Source organism: Mesocricetus auratus, unplaced genomic scaffold (assembly GCF_017639785.1).
Source record: "Mesocricetus auratus isolate SY011 unplaced genomic scaffold, BCM_Maur_2.0 Super-Scaffold_100676, whole genome shotgun sequence".
Taxonomy (NCBI): domain Eukaryota; kingdom Metazoa; phylum Chordata; class Mammalia; order Rodentia; family Cricetidae; genus Mesocricetus; species Mesocricetus auratus.
In genome coordinates, this window is record NW_024429266.1 from 163037211 (window position 1) to 163051681 (window position 14471).

General features: G+C 37.9%; 1 protein-coding gene across 1 annotated transcript in view; it reads right to left on the reverse strand.

Annotated features, from left to right (window-relative positions):
- The window catches only part of Cntn3 (contactin 3), a 373360-nt gene that overhangs the window by 69917 nt on the left and 288972 nt on the right, over positions 1-14471 (reverse strand). The window contains exon 12 of the mRNA XM_005071216.4: positions 2379-2506. Within this exon, the coding sequence (XP_005071273.1) occupies positions 2379-2506 (128 nt within the window). The remainder of the gene's footprint in view (positions 1-2378; positions 2507-14471) is intronic.

A 14471-nucleotide genomic window follows, 5' to 3' on the forward strand; every position in this document is an offset into this window, starting at 1 on the left:
TAAACAAAATTTTAATGGTGATGAAAGTAATTTTTATAGGCAGGTTGTTTGTGTCAGTTAGAATGTGTATATATGTATATTGTATATGCATCAGTGTACACAAATGTCTATGTGATTTAAAGTGGCATCTTGATGTAAATTTATACTATATATAACTGGCCTCACACATTTTTGTTAAGAGAATTAAGATACATGAGTTTGAAGAAGATATATGTGCAGAATGGAAGCTCACCTGCAAATAAGCTACACTAGTTACAAAATCAATTTACCTGTGTTTCATAGTTTTGTGAAATACGAGGGTAGAAATAGGAATTTCCTGGTTCTCACAAATCTTCAATGAGTAGCAAATGTATTCAAACTAAAATGCAAATAAATTCAGAATGTCCTTGTTTACAGATTTGGAAAATAAGATGCTCACTATGCCAAGACACTGGCTTACAGTGCTAATGCCCACCTACACATGTTCCCCTGTTACAATCAGATATGTTCCACTAATAATGAATTCAACTGCTCTTGACTCTACCTTTCCACTGTTTCATATATCATTTTACCCCTAGACAACAAAACTCTTCAAAGACCTGTTTGTACAGAGAGAGTAAAACAATTTAGGAAATTACCTCTTCAACTCAGTCTAGTAAGACTTTCAGTCCCTCGTCTGACCTAGCTCCATTAGGGTCCCCAGGAAAATCTGTGCTGTAATATCCAGCGGTAAAACTTGGGTCTGCTATGCCTTGACTTCTCATCTGTCTGGCCACTGCTTCACTGCATCTCCTTCACTCCTTCTTAGTCTCTTCATACTGTGCCAGTCAGACAGCTTTTTTCCCATCTCCCCTTAGGAGACCTCTTTGGCTCCTAAATTTCTTAATGTGAAATGTGTTAAGCTCTGTCATTTAAAAAAATTGTATACTACTAACATATAAATTGTACAAATCAATGGGCTTCATTTCTTGACTGCAAGTACTCATCATGATATAAACAACTGTTGGGTCAGTACCTCCTCTTTAATCTCTCTCTTTAAACTCTTACACTTAAAGACCTACTCAGCCTACAGTTCTTTCCTTCATCCTCCTCCCCTTCTCTCCTTTGCTTTTTTCCCTTAGTTCTCTTCCCCTTTCAGTGCTGGCAGTCAATCCTGGAGCCTTATCTATGGGGGCAGCACTTTGTCAGTGAGCTTTGCTTTTAGTCTTCATCTTGAAGCCATTCTGGACTCCCTGTGTCTTCACAAGCGAACCTCCCATCTGATTGAACAGCACTTCCTGCTGAGTCTATGCCCATTCTATGGTGCCCCTAGTCTCCTTCAGAACCATCTCTTTGGTTACTATTGGTAATTTTCACCTCCTGCTGCCTTCATGGTAACATCTTGGGATCTCTTCCAGCCTCTTGTCTGGATCCTTTTACTATCATCACAACAGAGCAGTTCTTTAAAAAAACAAGCTTTTGTGAAAGCATGTCTCTGCTGAAAACACTGGACACTGGCTTCTCTTTTCAAAACAGACTGAAAACAGAAGGTTTAACAAGTCCACAACATGTCTATATAACTGCCCCTAAGAAATCTGCTAATAGTTTCCCTGAAATCTTTGCCTTGTGTCTCATCCTAGCAACTGTAAGTATCCTGATTTTCCTCCAACTTACCTCATTACCCACACTCATATTTATCTTCTCAAATGTTTGCAGTTTTTGTTTTTAGTATCTGTTTCTTCCTTATTACTCTATGCTCCTTTCTGTGCTAGGATGTAAGGTTTACTAGGAATTATCTTCACCTGTATTCCCATTGGCATACTCCAATCACCCATCTCAGAAAATGCTCAACATTTAATTGAAAGGACGAAAGAACAAAATATATCCTGAACTTTAAGCGAATCTCATTAACATCAAAGGTTTTTTTTTCATGAACTTGAAATTCTCTAGAAAAGACAAATTATAATGAAACAGGAGTAGCCAAGAACACAATGTAAGGATAATCACAATATTATACTTGTGTTTCTTATGGCCCAGGGAGCCAGCAAAGTACCTACTGTGTCTGTCTTTGTGTCCTGTGCTGTGACAAATAAAAGTTTCAATATTATACCTTTTCACTTGAACAAACAAGGTTTCTAGCTTCACAGTGCATCGTCCAGTGTGAGAAACATGCAGTCAGTGTGTTCATTTTTAACTATTGTTTGAGAATTCTGACATCAAGGTGTTTGGATCAAATCCATTCAAACCACCTTTCCTAAAACTTCTATATCTCTCCACCCCTTTCTCCCTCAATTCCATGCACTCTCTTTAAACACACCGAGTCTACTTAGTACTGCCAGTACATACATAGGCGTTTATAGTTTCCTCTAGTGAAATACAGTTTACCTTTGAATGAAGAAATCTCTATGACAAGCACTCACCTGTCACAACCAAGTGTGTTGTGCCATTTGCTTTCCCAAACTGGTTTTCTGCTGTGCAGGTGTAGGTTCCACCATCAGCCTTAGTCACATTCAGAATTTTGAGTCCCCCATCATTTAAAAAGGAAATTCTAAAGTAAACAGAAAGCAGAACAACAAATGTGCAAATGTTACTCTTAGACTATAAACGGTGTGTGTCTTTTATAATTCATTGCTTAAAGTAGTAATTTGGGATAGCCTATCAGTGCATAATTTTTGTGAATTGAGAAAATGAAAAGAGATTCAAGAGATTCACACACACACTCACACACCACACAAATGCACACACACAGAGTTAAACAAGTAAAGACGATATATATAGTCATGGAGCTACTGGAAAGAATCTCGGTAACTCCATAGGTTTAACTCATAGGTCTTGTGCTACAACTTGTATTCTTAAAGATATATCATATAATTGTCTCATTAAAGAAATTGAAATGAATGTCTTACATGAATTTCTTACATGTAATGTTCTGGGAACAAGACAATCTGGTGTTCCTTTAGGAATATTAATCCTGAGAGGCAAAGACAATTAAAAAGTAAGTAAATGTGTAAAGTACAGAGTTCAGGGAAGCACTTTGAAGGAGAAAGAGAGGATGATATAAGGAAGGATAATAGCTTTAGGCATCATTTCTAAGAGAGACAGTTCATTTGTACTGGGAAGGAGGAATGAGACAGCATAACACCTCATTTTTCTGATCTCTATATCTTCATTACACAATATGCCTACTCATAATTACAATTCCTTTTTTTCTGAGTGCCTAAAAGCATTACCACACCTTGCATTTCACACTTAAATGTCTTTTATCTTTCAGGCTCATATCTTTATCATATGTGCAAACAGAACATAAACTTTTTCAAAGGTTTGCATCCCACTGTCAACATGTACCATATGTAAAGCAGTCAATAAATTTATAGCCCTGGACCTATTCAGCAGAGCACACAGGAGAGGACATTAGATTAAAGTGGAAATTCTAAACCAAATCTTAAAATATTATTAGATACACTATATGCACATTTTACATATACATACACAATGTCATTATATACACATATAAAATTATGTCACTTATTGCTATTTATTGGGGATTGGTTCTAGGACATCCCTAGAGGATATCAAGTTTCTTATATAAGAAGGTGCACAACCTGTATAATCATTACAGTTAATTTATTCTTAGACTTCTTATAGTTAAGACAATTTACCTAAGATAAGAGTATGTTTACTGCCTATGGAATAAAGAGAAAATGAAGTTTGCACATATCATCCAGCACAGTTTTAGTTAGAGATGTTTCCTATTGTGCTCATCAATGCATAGAGATTCAATACTGTTCAAATGGTTGAGAAGAAGCAACTGTGAATGTTCAGCTACAGACGAAGCATCAATTTTCAGACCCACATCACCCCTCCCAGATCCTAGACTCAAAACATGGAGAAAGAAGAGAAATAAAGAACATTAGAGCCAGAGGATTGGATGGGATGGTGGTAAATGCTGCCCTCTAGACATGACATGGCTGTTGCACACATGAACTCACAGCAGCTGTGGTTACCTATACAATTACTACACAAAATTTAGTTTAAAATTCTACTTGGAGAAGGGAAGGGCTCCTAAGGTCCAACCCTTGCCAGGGAGTTCCTGGCAGCTGATGATTGCTAGAGGAGGAAAGTCACTTCTCTTCAGGACTGTGGCCAGTGATAGGTTCTCTAGGCAACAGTGGATGATCTCATGGTCATGTCCACGTGGGCAGCACTAACTGGATATGATGTGTTAAAAATAAATGAGCAGAGCTGGGCAGTGGTGACACATGCCTTTAATTCCAACACTCAGGAGGCAGAGGCAGGCAGATCTCTGTCGTCTACAAGAGCAAGTTCCAGGACAGCCTCAAATGCCACAGAGAAACCCTGTCTCAAAAAACCAAATAAATAAATGAGCAGAGGACTGGAAAGATTGTCCCATAGTTAAGAACACTTGTCACTCTTTCAAAGGACAGAGATTTGGTTGCCAGCATCAAGACAGGTGTGGCTCACAATGATCACTACATTCAGTTCTCTTTAGGTACTCTCTCGCTATCTCCAAGAGTACCAGGCACGCACATGGTACATATATGTATATTCAGACAATACACTCACATGCAAAACATAAGAAGAAGAAAAACTAATTATAAATGGATCACATGAAATTGAAAGGGAGATGTGATGGAGGTTCCAGGAGAATAAGGAAGAGGGGGATAAAAGAGATGAAGGATGTATTTGATCGAAGTACATTGAATACACATGCATGGAATTTATACACAGTAAAATTTAAAAAACAGATGAAGTTTCTTTTTCAAATAAGACAGAAGAGGTTATCCAAAACTCTAGAACTAGAGTTATAGTTTGTTGTGAGCTAATGTATGAGTTCTAGGAATTGAACCCAAGTACTCTGTAAAAACAGCCAGTGCTTTTTAACAGCGGAGCCATCTCTCCAGCCACATACTGATATGGAGGTGGTAAAATCCAAGGATGCAAAGCTTGTTTATCTGGAGGGCCAACAGTGTCTCTTACACACATATAAATACACATACATATTCACATATGTACCCATGCACACATGTATATGTCTGTTATTGTTTTGTATTTTTATATATGTATCTGAGAGGACCAGATAAATATCATGACAGCCTGCCCTAATAACTCGGTTAAGAAATGTGCATTGGAACCTCCTTTTTGGAACAAAGCAAGCAGTTTCTGAGGAAGAACCATGAACAGAAAACAATCAATCCCAAACACCCCCAACAGCAAGGGCAAGGAGACCTGGTAGATGCAGTAACAGGCCTGAGTCTGACTCCATAGTCAGCCCATAGTAGGCCAGCCAACCTTCACAATTAATAATAACTTCAAGGTAGTAACCAAATAAGGATAAAGTATGGATCTTGTTCAGATCTACCCTAAAATGAAAAACTATAGCCCTGACCATCACCTAACTAACTCTAGTCAGTTAGAATATACTATTATGATTGCCACTTGCTTAAGCCAAATCTAGATCAAATTACCATACTGCCTTAGGACCTTGGCTATGCTTAAAATGAACCTGTGAGCTCCTATCAGGGTTATCACCATTTTGCCTTTATGTGTAATGGACAGCCCCAGTATAGTGGAATAATAAATACTCTTGCTGATTGCACAAGTGAATTTTGGTCTTTTGTGGGACTTCTCCCAGACCCTAACAGTATCAAAAAGGGCACAACAGAAGATAGGTGTATTTATTTGAAAGGAAGTTGCCCCCAAAGGGAGTGACACTATTAGGAGATGTGGCTCTATTGGAGTAGGTATGTCCTTGTTGGAGGAAGTACGTCACTGCAGAGATGGACTTTGAGGTCTCATTTATGTTCAAGATACTGTCCAGTGTCTTAGTTCACTTCCTGTTACCTGGGCAAGATGCAGAACTCTCAACTACCTCTCCAGCACCATGGCTGCCTATACGCCACTGTGTCCCAACATGTTAATAATGGACTCAACTTCTGAACTGTAAGCCAACCCAATTAAATGCTTTCCTTTATAACAGTTACTGTGATCACAATGTTTTTTCACACAAATAGAAACCTTAACCAAGACAACAGGATAAAGAATAGAAATGACTTAACTGTGGTTAAGAAAAGAAAAATTATACTATAAGGGCAAACATAAACAGAATTGGGGATAAAGGGAAGGGGGAACTGAGGTCTATAACAAAAGAGAGTGAGAATTCCTACAGAGAAAAGACAGAAGAGGGAAAGGAACAAGCCAAGGGCACTGTCCTGAATTATTTTGATTGCTAATTCTTTCTATAAAAAAACCTGGGGCCAGAGCATTGTTCCAACTGTTTTTAGTTATTGTTGCTAATAAAAAGAAAGTGAAGGTTTGTTCACTATAGCTAACATATAAAAGCAAGACATTGGTCAAGGGTATCTAAATCTCATGAAGGCACTCAAATGAAGTCAGATAGAAATGCCCTGAATCCTAGGATGGAACTAGAGAGGCTTAAAGTAACTGGAACCTACCACTTTGGAAATTGGTCAGTCTTAAAACAGAGCAAAACTGTCTCATCAAATCACTAAACACTGAGCTAGAGTTTAGAGGTTTTGATTTTGGTACCAAGATTGCGAGATAGTTTTAGCTATTGCCTCATTATATGAATTTTCACATTTTAATACTAATGTACAGAATACTCAGATATCAAGAAATTCTTCGTGTTTGTCTAGTATAGCTGTTGTGTGAGTCCCAACACCATGAATAAAATAAGGCTAAAACAAAATAAACAAAGAAATCCTGCAGTGTATTATGTGCAGTAACAATAATTGAGCAAGGCTACCTGCATGCCATGGTGAAATGCAGGAGAATTTCAGAGACAAGGCCTAAGGTCTTAGGAACCATACAAGGATTTCCAAAACAAACACATTGACTCTCACAGGATGCAAACTCTGTGTGTATCGTAAAATTTTAAGCTAATTGGATATTTTCTTCCTAAATTGGTTCTTCTAGTAAGTTCTAAAAGGCTCACAGGGCATTTCACACAACATAAAAATAAACAATATTCAGTAAATGGATGGAGTAATTGTTTCTCAACAGAAAACCTTCAATAACCCAGGCTTCCCTACAGAGACTCGAAGTGAAAATTTTATACCACTTCACTATAAATCAAATTGCTTTCTAAGCTTTCTGGGAACAGGTTTTTCTGCAAGTCAATAGAACTGAAAATGTAGATATCAATGAATAACACTGGTCTTGGCACAAGAAGTTAAATGAAGATGGATGGGATTAATATTCTGAAACATGCTACTCCAGTTGGCTTTGAGAAATGGGCAACTTAAACAATTATAGCATTTGAACTTCTTGATTAGTTTTATAGACACCTTTATGTGTATTTTTACTGGCCTTTCCTTTTTGTAAGAGGTTAATTATTTCCTTTAGCTTTGAGCAGTCTGTGCTTCATTTGGGATGAGGTGATGTGATTGCTTTATGCTACTCTACTGGTCTGTGCTGTAATTCAGGGATGGCATTGGATTTATGACTTAAAGAAAACAAAACTGTTTTCTCAAAAGGTATATTGCTGTCCAGGAAACATTGACCTGCAATTTATGATGATGAAACATTGACCTGCAATTTATGATGACATTTAAACATCCATAATAGCACAGTATGCTTTCAAATGGGAAAACTATGAAGCAAGCCTTCTGCACACAAAGCAGAAGATCTGAAAATGTTGTTATTCCCTGGCTTATGATCTGAATATTACAGTAATTTATTCAACTTGAGTTTTAACAAACACACTGCAACTGAACATTTTGTCAGGAAGTACATCTCAGCGGAGATGAGCTCACATGAGATCACAATGATTAAACTGCTACACAGAAGATAACAAGACTATTTTGGATTGTACTTTCTGAGCAAATATTCCAAAAGATTGATGCTTACAATTAGCTGTAAGGGAAAAGTTTTCACAATGAATATATTACAGGATAAATAATGACAGCTAGGAAAAGCAAATATACATTGATATAAATATGAAAAAATTAATGTCATAGAAAAAGCTTTGAAGACAGTGTAATTTTCCCTTTACAACTGCTCTGACCCCCATCATACTCAATAAAATAACTGCTCCCCCTTTGTCTCAAAGATCATCTGCAGACAGCATTTAGTAAAGTAATATTAGAGTTTCATTCTTTTAGCCATACCATGTGGTCTTTCATCTTTTGAATCTAACAGTATTAGTTTAGTGATTCATCAGAAAGGAAAGTCTCTCAGGAAAAGAGAAACAGAATGAGAAAGACTCAGCAGTTAATCATCCTGTCTCTGAGTGAGCACAAGGCTGGTAATAAGTTATTTTTTTGCGTGATGTTCAACAGGTCCCTGATATGCTGAAGATAACAGGGCTTGGCTCAAATAAATAGAAACACACTGAGTTCTGGTGCCTTAACATGACCTTGTATTTAGAAGGACATGATCAACAATCTGGGAAAATCTCTACTAGTATTCAGTCTTCCAAAATACATTTGGAACATATGTCATATAAACTGGACCTAAATGAATTTTGTTAAGTCAGCTGTTGCCTTTTAAAATGAGTTTATGCCTATAGAACTCAGGTGGTCTGAAACCACAGTTCCTGCAATCTACAGGGCTCAAGCAAGAATAAGTTTGTGTCCTTTTACAATGGAGTATCTGTAAAGATTACAAATAACACTCAAACACTTTATTTTATTATTTTAATTTTAAATAGCTTGTTTCACATGTCAATCCCAGTTCCCTCTCCCTCTTCTCTCCCCCACTTCCCCTCCATCTCCCCCAGCCTCCCACCCTATTGCCATTTCCTTCCACATAGGGGATATCTAGAGTCTGTCATTTCACTTAGGGCAGGGTCCAGTCACTCCCCTAAGAGTCCAGGCTGAGAGAGCATCCCTCTTTGTGTTATGGACACACGAAGTCCGTTTGTATGCCAGGGATAAACACTGATCCACTGTCCAGGGCCACATAGGTTGCCCAGGCCTCCTCACTGACTCTCACATTCAGGGGGTCTGGATCAGTCCCATGCTGGCCTCCCAGCTGTCGGTCTGGGGTCCAAGAGCTATCCCCTGTTCAGATCAGCCGTCTCTGCTGGTTTTGCCAGCCCATTCTTTGCCAATTTGCTCATTGAACCTCTCTCTCTGTCACTGGGTTCCATGGGTTCAGTTCAGTGTTTAACTGTGGGTGTTTCCCTCTGCTTCCATAAATCACTGGATGAAGGTTTCAGGATGGTTATAGACATCAAGTTCATTATCAGGAATTAGCATTCGAGGTCTCTCCACTATTGCTTAGCTTGCCAGTTGGTGTCATCCCTTTAGATCACTAGAGGTCTCACTGGTGCCAGATCTGTCTTCTAACCTATGATTCCCTCTTCCCTCTATTCTACCCCCCACTCAACCTTCCTGCTCCCCCATGACCTACTCTCTCTTCCTCTTCTCCCCCCTCTTCTTCCCAGCTCCCACTCTCCCCCATCCCTCACCATGTTCCCGATCTGTTCAGAAGATCTTAGAAAGAACACAGATTTGAACAAATGAGACATGAAATTGTTTGATGGTTTGCATATTAATAGAAAACTTCAAAGATTATTTAGACTCAAAGGCTCTACATATTAGATGCCATTCTTCTGTACTTCAGAGGTGAGTCCAATCAATGAAAGCAAAACTCAATATGTGACCTTCAATATTCTATGTAGATAAAGATGATGCAAATTTACTTAGGTGGGCAAAGATATTTTACCATTACTTCATCCCAAAATAAATTAGATTAGCCTTCTGTCATGTATGAACAATCACTGAGAATCTCGGTGATGGTGGTAGAGAAAAATCCCCTACTACATGACAATACAGCTGGTGAATATATGCACTGTAATATCAAAGATGGAAAGGCAATAACTAAACTCCAATGTCAGTATTCCGCCAACCCTGGGGAGAGAGACACATTCTCTAGGAAGGGCTTGGAGAACTTTTATTCCTATGAGTGTCTCTCTACCCTGGATCAGACAATAACTTTGAGATATAAGGCTTATGTTGTATACACAAGGGGATTTCCATCAAGGCAGTGGCTTGTAGGATGTGAGATCATCTGATTTGCCCCAAATGGGTCCTTTTTTGGACCCAGCATTGATCTATACTGTGGGGACTATCTTTCTCTATAGGACTATGGATCACCATGATCTATCCTAAGGTAGAAAGGGAAAGACATGGAAAAAAAGTTGTATTTTCCAAATTATACTAAGTACCAGTTGTTTGGGGGTTTCCTTAAAATATGCAATCAAATTAGGTTAGAAATGTATTATAAGGCTTTGCCTTCCTAACAGTGTTTTATGTAATATCTAGCCTGTTGAAGTATGGACAATATTTTGAAAAATGATATTTGAAACTCTCCATGAGAGTCTCCCTCATAGTATCTGTACAGATTCTCAGTTAATATTTCTAAATCTGCAAGGATGCACACTATAAGAATAGGTATTTACTATTTAAGTTTTCAATAAACACATTTTTCTCAACAAATACCAAGAATTCAGAAACAATTTTCATATGCAAGGACAAAGTTTAATCAAACATAAAGTGTGCTGGTATTGAGTTCTTGCCAGCAAGAGGTATTTTACCCCTACTATTCCAGTATCAAGGTCATCATCTTTTATAGATATTCATTAATATTAAAGTGGTTCATTTACAATTTTATTCAGTGTTTCTAACATTCTTAGGGCAGAAAGGTCTTCAAGCACTTAAAGTATATTGACATCCTTCTGCATATAACAGATATATGGGTACATACAACAAAAATTTTGATACAACTAAGGATAGTTCAAGTCTTCTAAAATTCTGTGGGCATCAAATTAGTAACCAATTCTGTGATTTACTTATGCAATCAACACATATGTCTGCGAAGTCTTTATGTCATATGCTCCAGTGATAGACTTGAAAAATGCCTTACTGGCTCATTTCTTTATGATATTTTTTTTCTTTTTTATTATCATTTTTTATTTTAATTTTAAATAGCTTGTTTTACATGTCAATCCCAGTTCCCTCTCCCTCCTCTCGCACTCCCCTTCCCCCCTCCCACCCTATTGCCAAATCCTTCCACATAGGGGATATCTAGAGTCTGTCATTTTACTCTTGGTAGGGTCAAGGCACTCCCCTAAGAGTCCAGGCTGAGAGAGCATCTCTCTTTGTGCTATAGGCACATGAAGACAGTTTGTATACCAGGGATAGACACTGATCCACAGCTCAGGGCCCCATAGGTTGCCCAGGCCTTCTCACTGACACTCACATTTGGGGGGTCCAGATCAGTCCCATGCTGGCCTCCCCACTGTCGGTCTGGGGCCCAAGAGCACTCCCCTGTTCAGATCAGCTGTCTCTGCTGGTTTTGCCAGCCCATTCTTTGCCAATTTGCTCATCACTCCTCTCTCTCTGTCACTGGGTTCCTTGGGTTCAGTTCAGTGCTTAGTTGTGTGTTTGCCTCTGCTTCCATCAGTCACAGGATGAAGGCTCCCAGATGATAATTTTATATATTTCATGATTTCCACCTTGAATTTTTCTTGCATAAAATAAAATTGCTAATATTGTATCACTAAAGTATAGCAGTTTGGGGTAAGACATTTGCCCACACAGTGAAGCTGTCTTTTATCTGTTATCTGAATAATCTCAATAATGACTATGCCAATGTTCAAGAGTGGATTCTGGTGATTTACCATGTCTTTAAAGAAAGAAACCCAAAATTCTGTAAGTACTTTCTTCTTCATTTTCAGTTTGGGACCTGTACATTATCTGGAGTCCTGACTCTGAATTCACATTTAAAATAGCCTTGATTAGAAGATGATTAAAAATATATAAGTAAAAAGTATTCATGTAAAGCAAGCTGAATGAGGCGTGTTATGTGTGTCCCATTTATTCCACAGAAGGTTTGAGCCATTTTAATATTCGAAGCTTCCTCTGGATTGTGTGTGTTTTGAGGGGGGCGTTGAAGAGAATTTTACACATATTGCATGCTGGCACTATATTACACAATGTTCTCTCTACAAGCATCTTCTGGCTTCAGATATATGCATATGCATTTTTGGCTAAGGAAGGGTTGTACATCACTTTATGAAGTTGCTACATCTCATGTGGGCATTGTGGCTATTAGCCATAGTTTTTTCTCTGTCCATTTGTTAGCACAAAGCTCTGTGTCAAAATTCTGTACCTGTATTCAGTATGGGACTAGGCTCTGTAAATTAACTGAAGACATTCATCCTCGGGATTTGAAAACAAAAACAAACAAAAAAGGTGCTATAGTAGACCATGCACTGCATTAATCAACAATTTCCTAGTGAGGATTTATAAGGTTCAAATGAAATTTATATTCTTGGCAACTAGAAATATGACATAATTTTATTCCCTCAAGTATTCTCTGTGTTGACTCTGTATGTAGTGTGTGTGTGTGTAGGCAGAAATACAGAAAGTGTGAAAGAGGAAGAAGAGAGACAATGAGAAACAGAAGAAGAAAGAGAAAGTGTGAGGGAAGAGATGAGGCATGAAGGAGACTGAGGAGCGGGAAGAGAGAGAGGGATGGAGAGAGGGAGAGAGATGGAGAGCAGGAGGGAGAGACTGAATTTAAGAATTGGTTTGGGGAAGGTGATTGTGAGATTTTTCTTTTTCATTCATCTCTCATACAATACCCCCCCCCCCACACACACACCTTCCCCTTCTCCCAGTTCCATTGCTCCTCGATTTCCCTTCAAAAAAGAACAGGCCTCCTATGGGTGTCAGCTGAATAGAGCATTACAAGATGCAATAATAAGAGTAGTCACAAATCCTCATATCAAGGCTGGATGAGGCAAGTAGGAGGAAAATGGTCTCAAGAACAGGCAAAAGAGTCAGAGATAGCCTCATTCCCACTGTTAGGAGTTCCACGAAATCACCAACTAACAACCATAACATATTTGCAGAGGATATAGGGCAGACCCATGCAGACACAGTAATTGTCACCTTCTGTCTCTGTGAGGCTTTATGAGACTTGCTTAGTTGATTCTGTGAACCATTTTCTTCTGGTGTCCTAGACCTCTCTGGCTCCTCCCCCTCTTCTACAGTGTTCTGCTGCTCCAAGGGGAGAGTCCTGATGGATATCTCCAATTTGGCTCCTGACTTTTATAAGGGTTCTGAAGTCACTTTGTTGGGCTTGCATGAGAAGTGTTTTACCCACTAAGCTATCTTCCCAGCTCTTCTGTGTATACACTTTACATGCTGGTTTAAAAACGTTTTGAGAGACATAAGCCAATTAAATACGTTATAAAATACAAAGCTATTCAAACCAGCCAACGTGATAAAGAGATAAGTAATATAGTGAGTTATAAGGTTATGTAATCAATAAGCTTGAAAAAACAAGTATTCTATTAAATTTTAAATTGCAATAATTTTATCAATTAAGTAAATTAGTAATTACTTTGGAAAACAAAGTGCCTAAAACATAAACTATGCTAAAATTAAAGTTATTTCTTTGTTTAAAATTTTTGACTTTAAGAAGGTGGAGAATAATCTGATGAGAAGGCTCAGTGGGTCACAGCACTTGCCTCCAAGCCTGACAGCCTGAGTTGAGTATGATTCCTAGTGCCCAGGAAACAGAACTGACTCCATCAAGGTGTCTTCTGCCATCAACAGGTGTGAGTTGGCATTTATGAGTGCATGTACATATCCACTTTCACATAATATGTATAAAAAGTGAGTCAGAAAAAAATCTCTTTTGAAAATGTAATGATTTTATACATTCTATCTCAAACATACATTTGGGGTGAGTTCTAGACCCAAGAGGGGCCATTTTAAAAATATTTTTAAACTATTTCCTACTGAAACAGCTTTAACAATGAATTGTAGATGAAAATAGAACAGAGATATGAAAGACAGTTACTACAGCAGGAAACAGGTCATGGAGCAGGAAGGTGTTTTTTGTTGTTGGCATTTTTAAAATTTAGCTTGGTGGACTAACTCAGAAGAATTAAAATAACACTGTAAATTATGAATAACTTTATGTATCAGAATATGGGAGATGAAATTATTGCCACTCTGGATGTTTGTTTCCATTTATAAATGTGTGATAAAAATGATTTCCACTCAACCATCCATTGAACTGAACATTTGACCACATGTTCACCCATCCATTCAGTCTATTCACTCACCCTCCCTCTTTGAAACAATTCAGAGAGAGGAAAATATACTAAAACTAACACTGCTCACATTTTAAATAGGCAATCATAAATAGAAACCCATAAAATCAATTTTTTTCATTCCCAAGAAATGGTTGTCATCACTTAAGTGAAGAATTATAGGTTCTTTTAATATATGGAAAGCTATCCAAGAAAGAATAAAATTAGCTTCCACAAATATTTGTTGAGTACTTACAATACACTACATGTTTTGAAAAATACAAATGTGAGTAAGAATTAGAGCCTGTGCTCTAATAGCCATATCCATATTCATAAAGTTCAAGCAAAGACAACCCTAAAATATAATTACTGTGTATGACAATTTATATCAGGGTTGCCCATCCATCAAGTTGTACTTGCA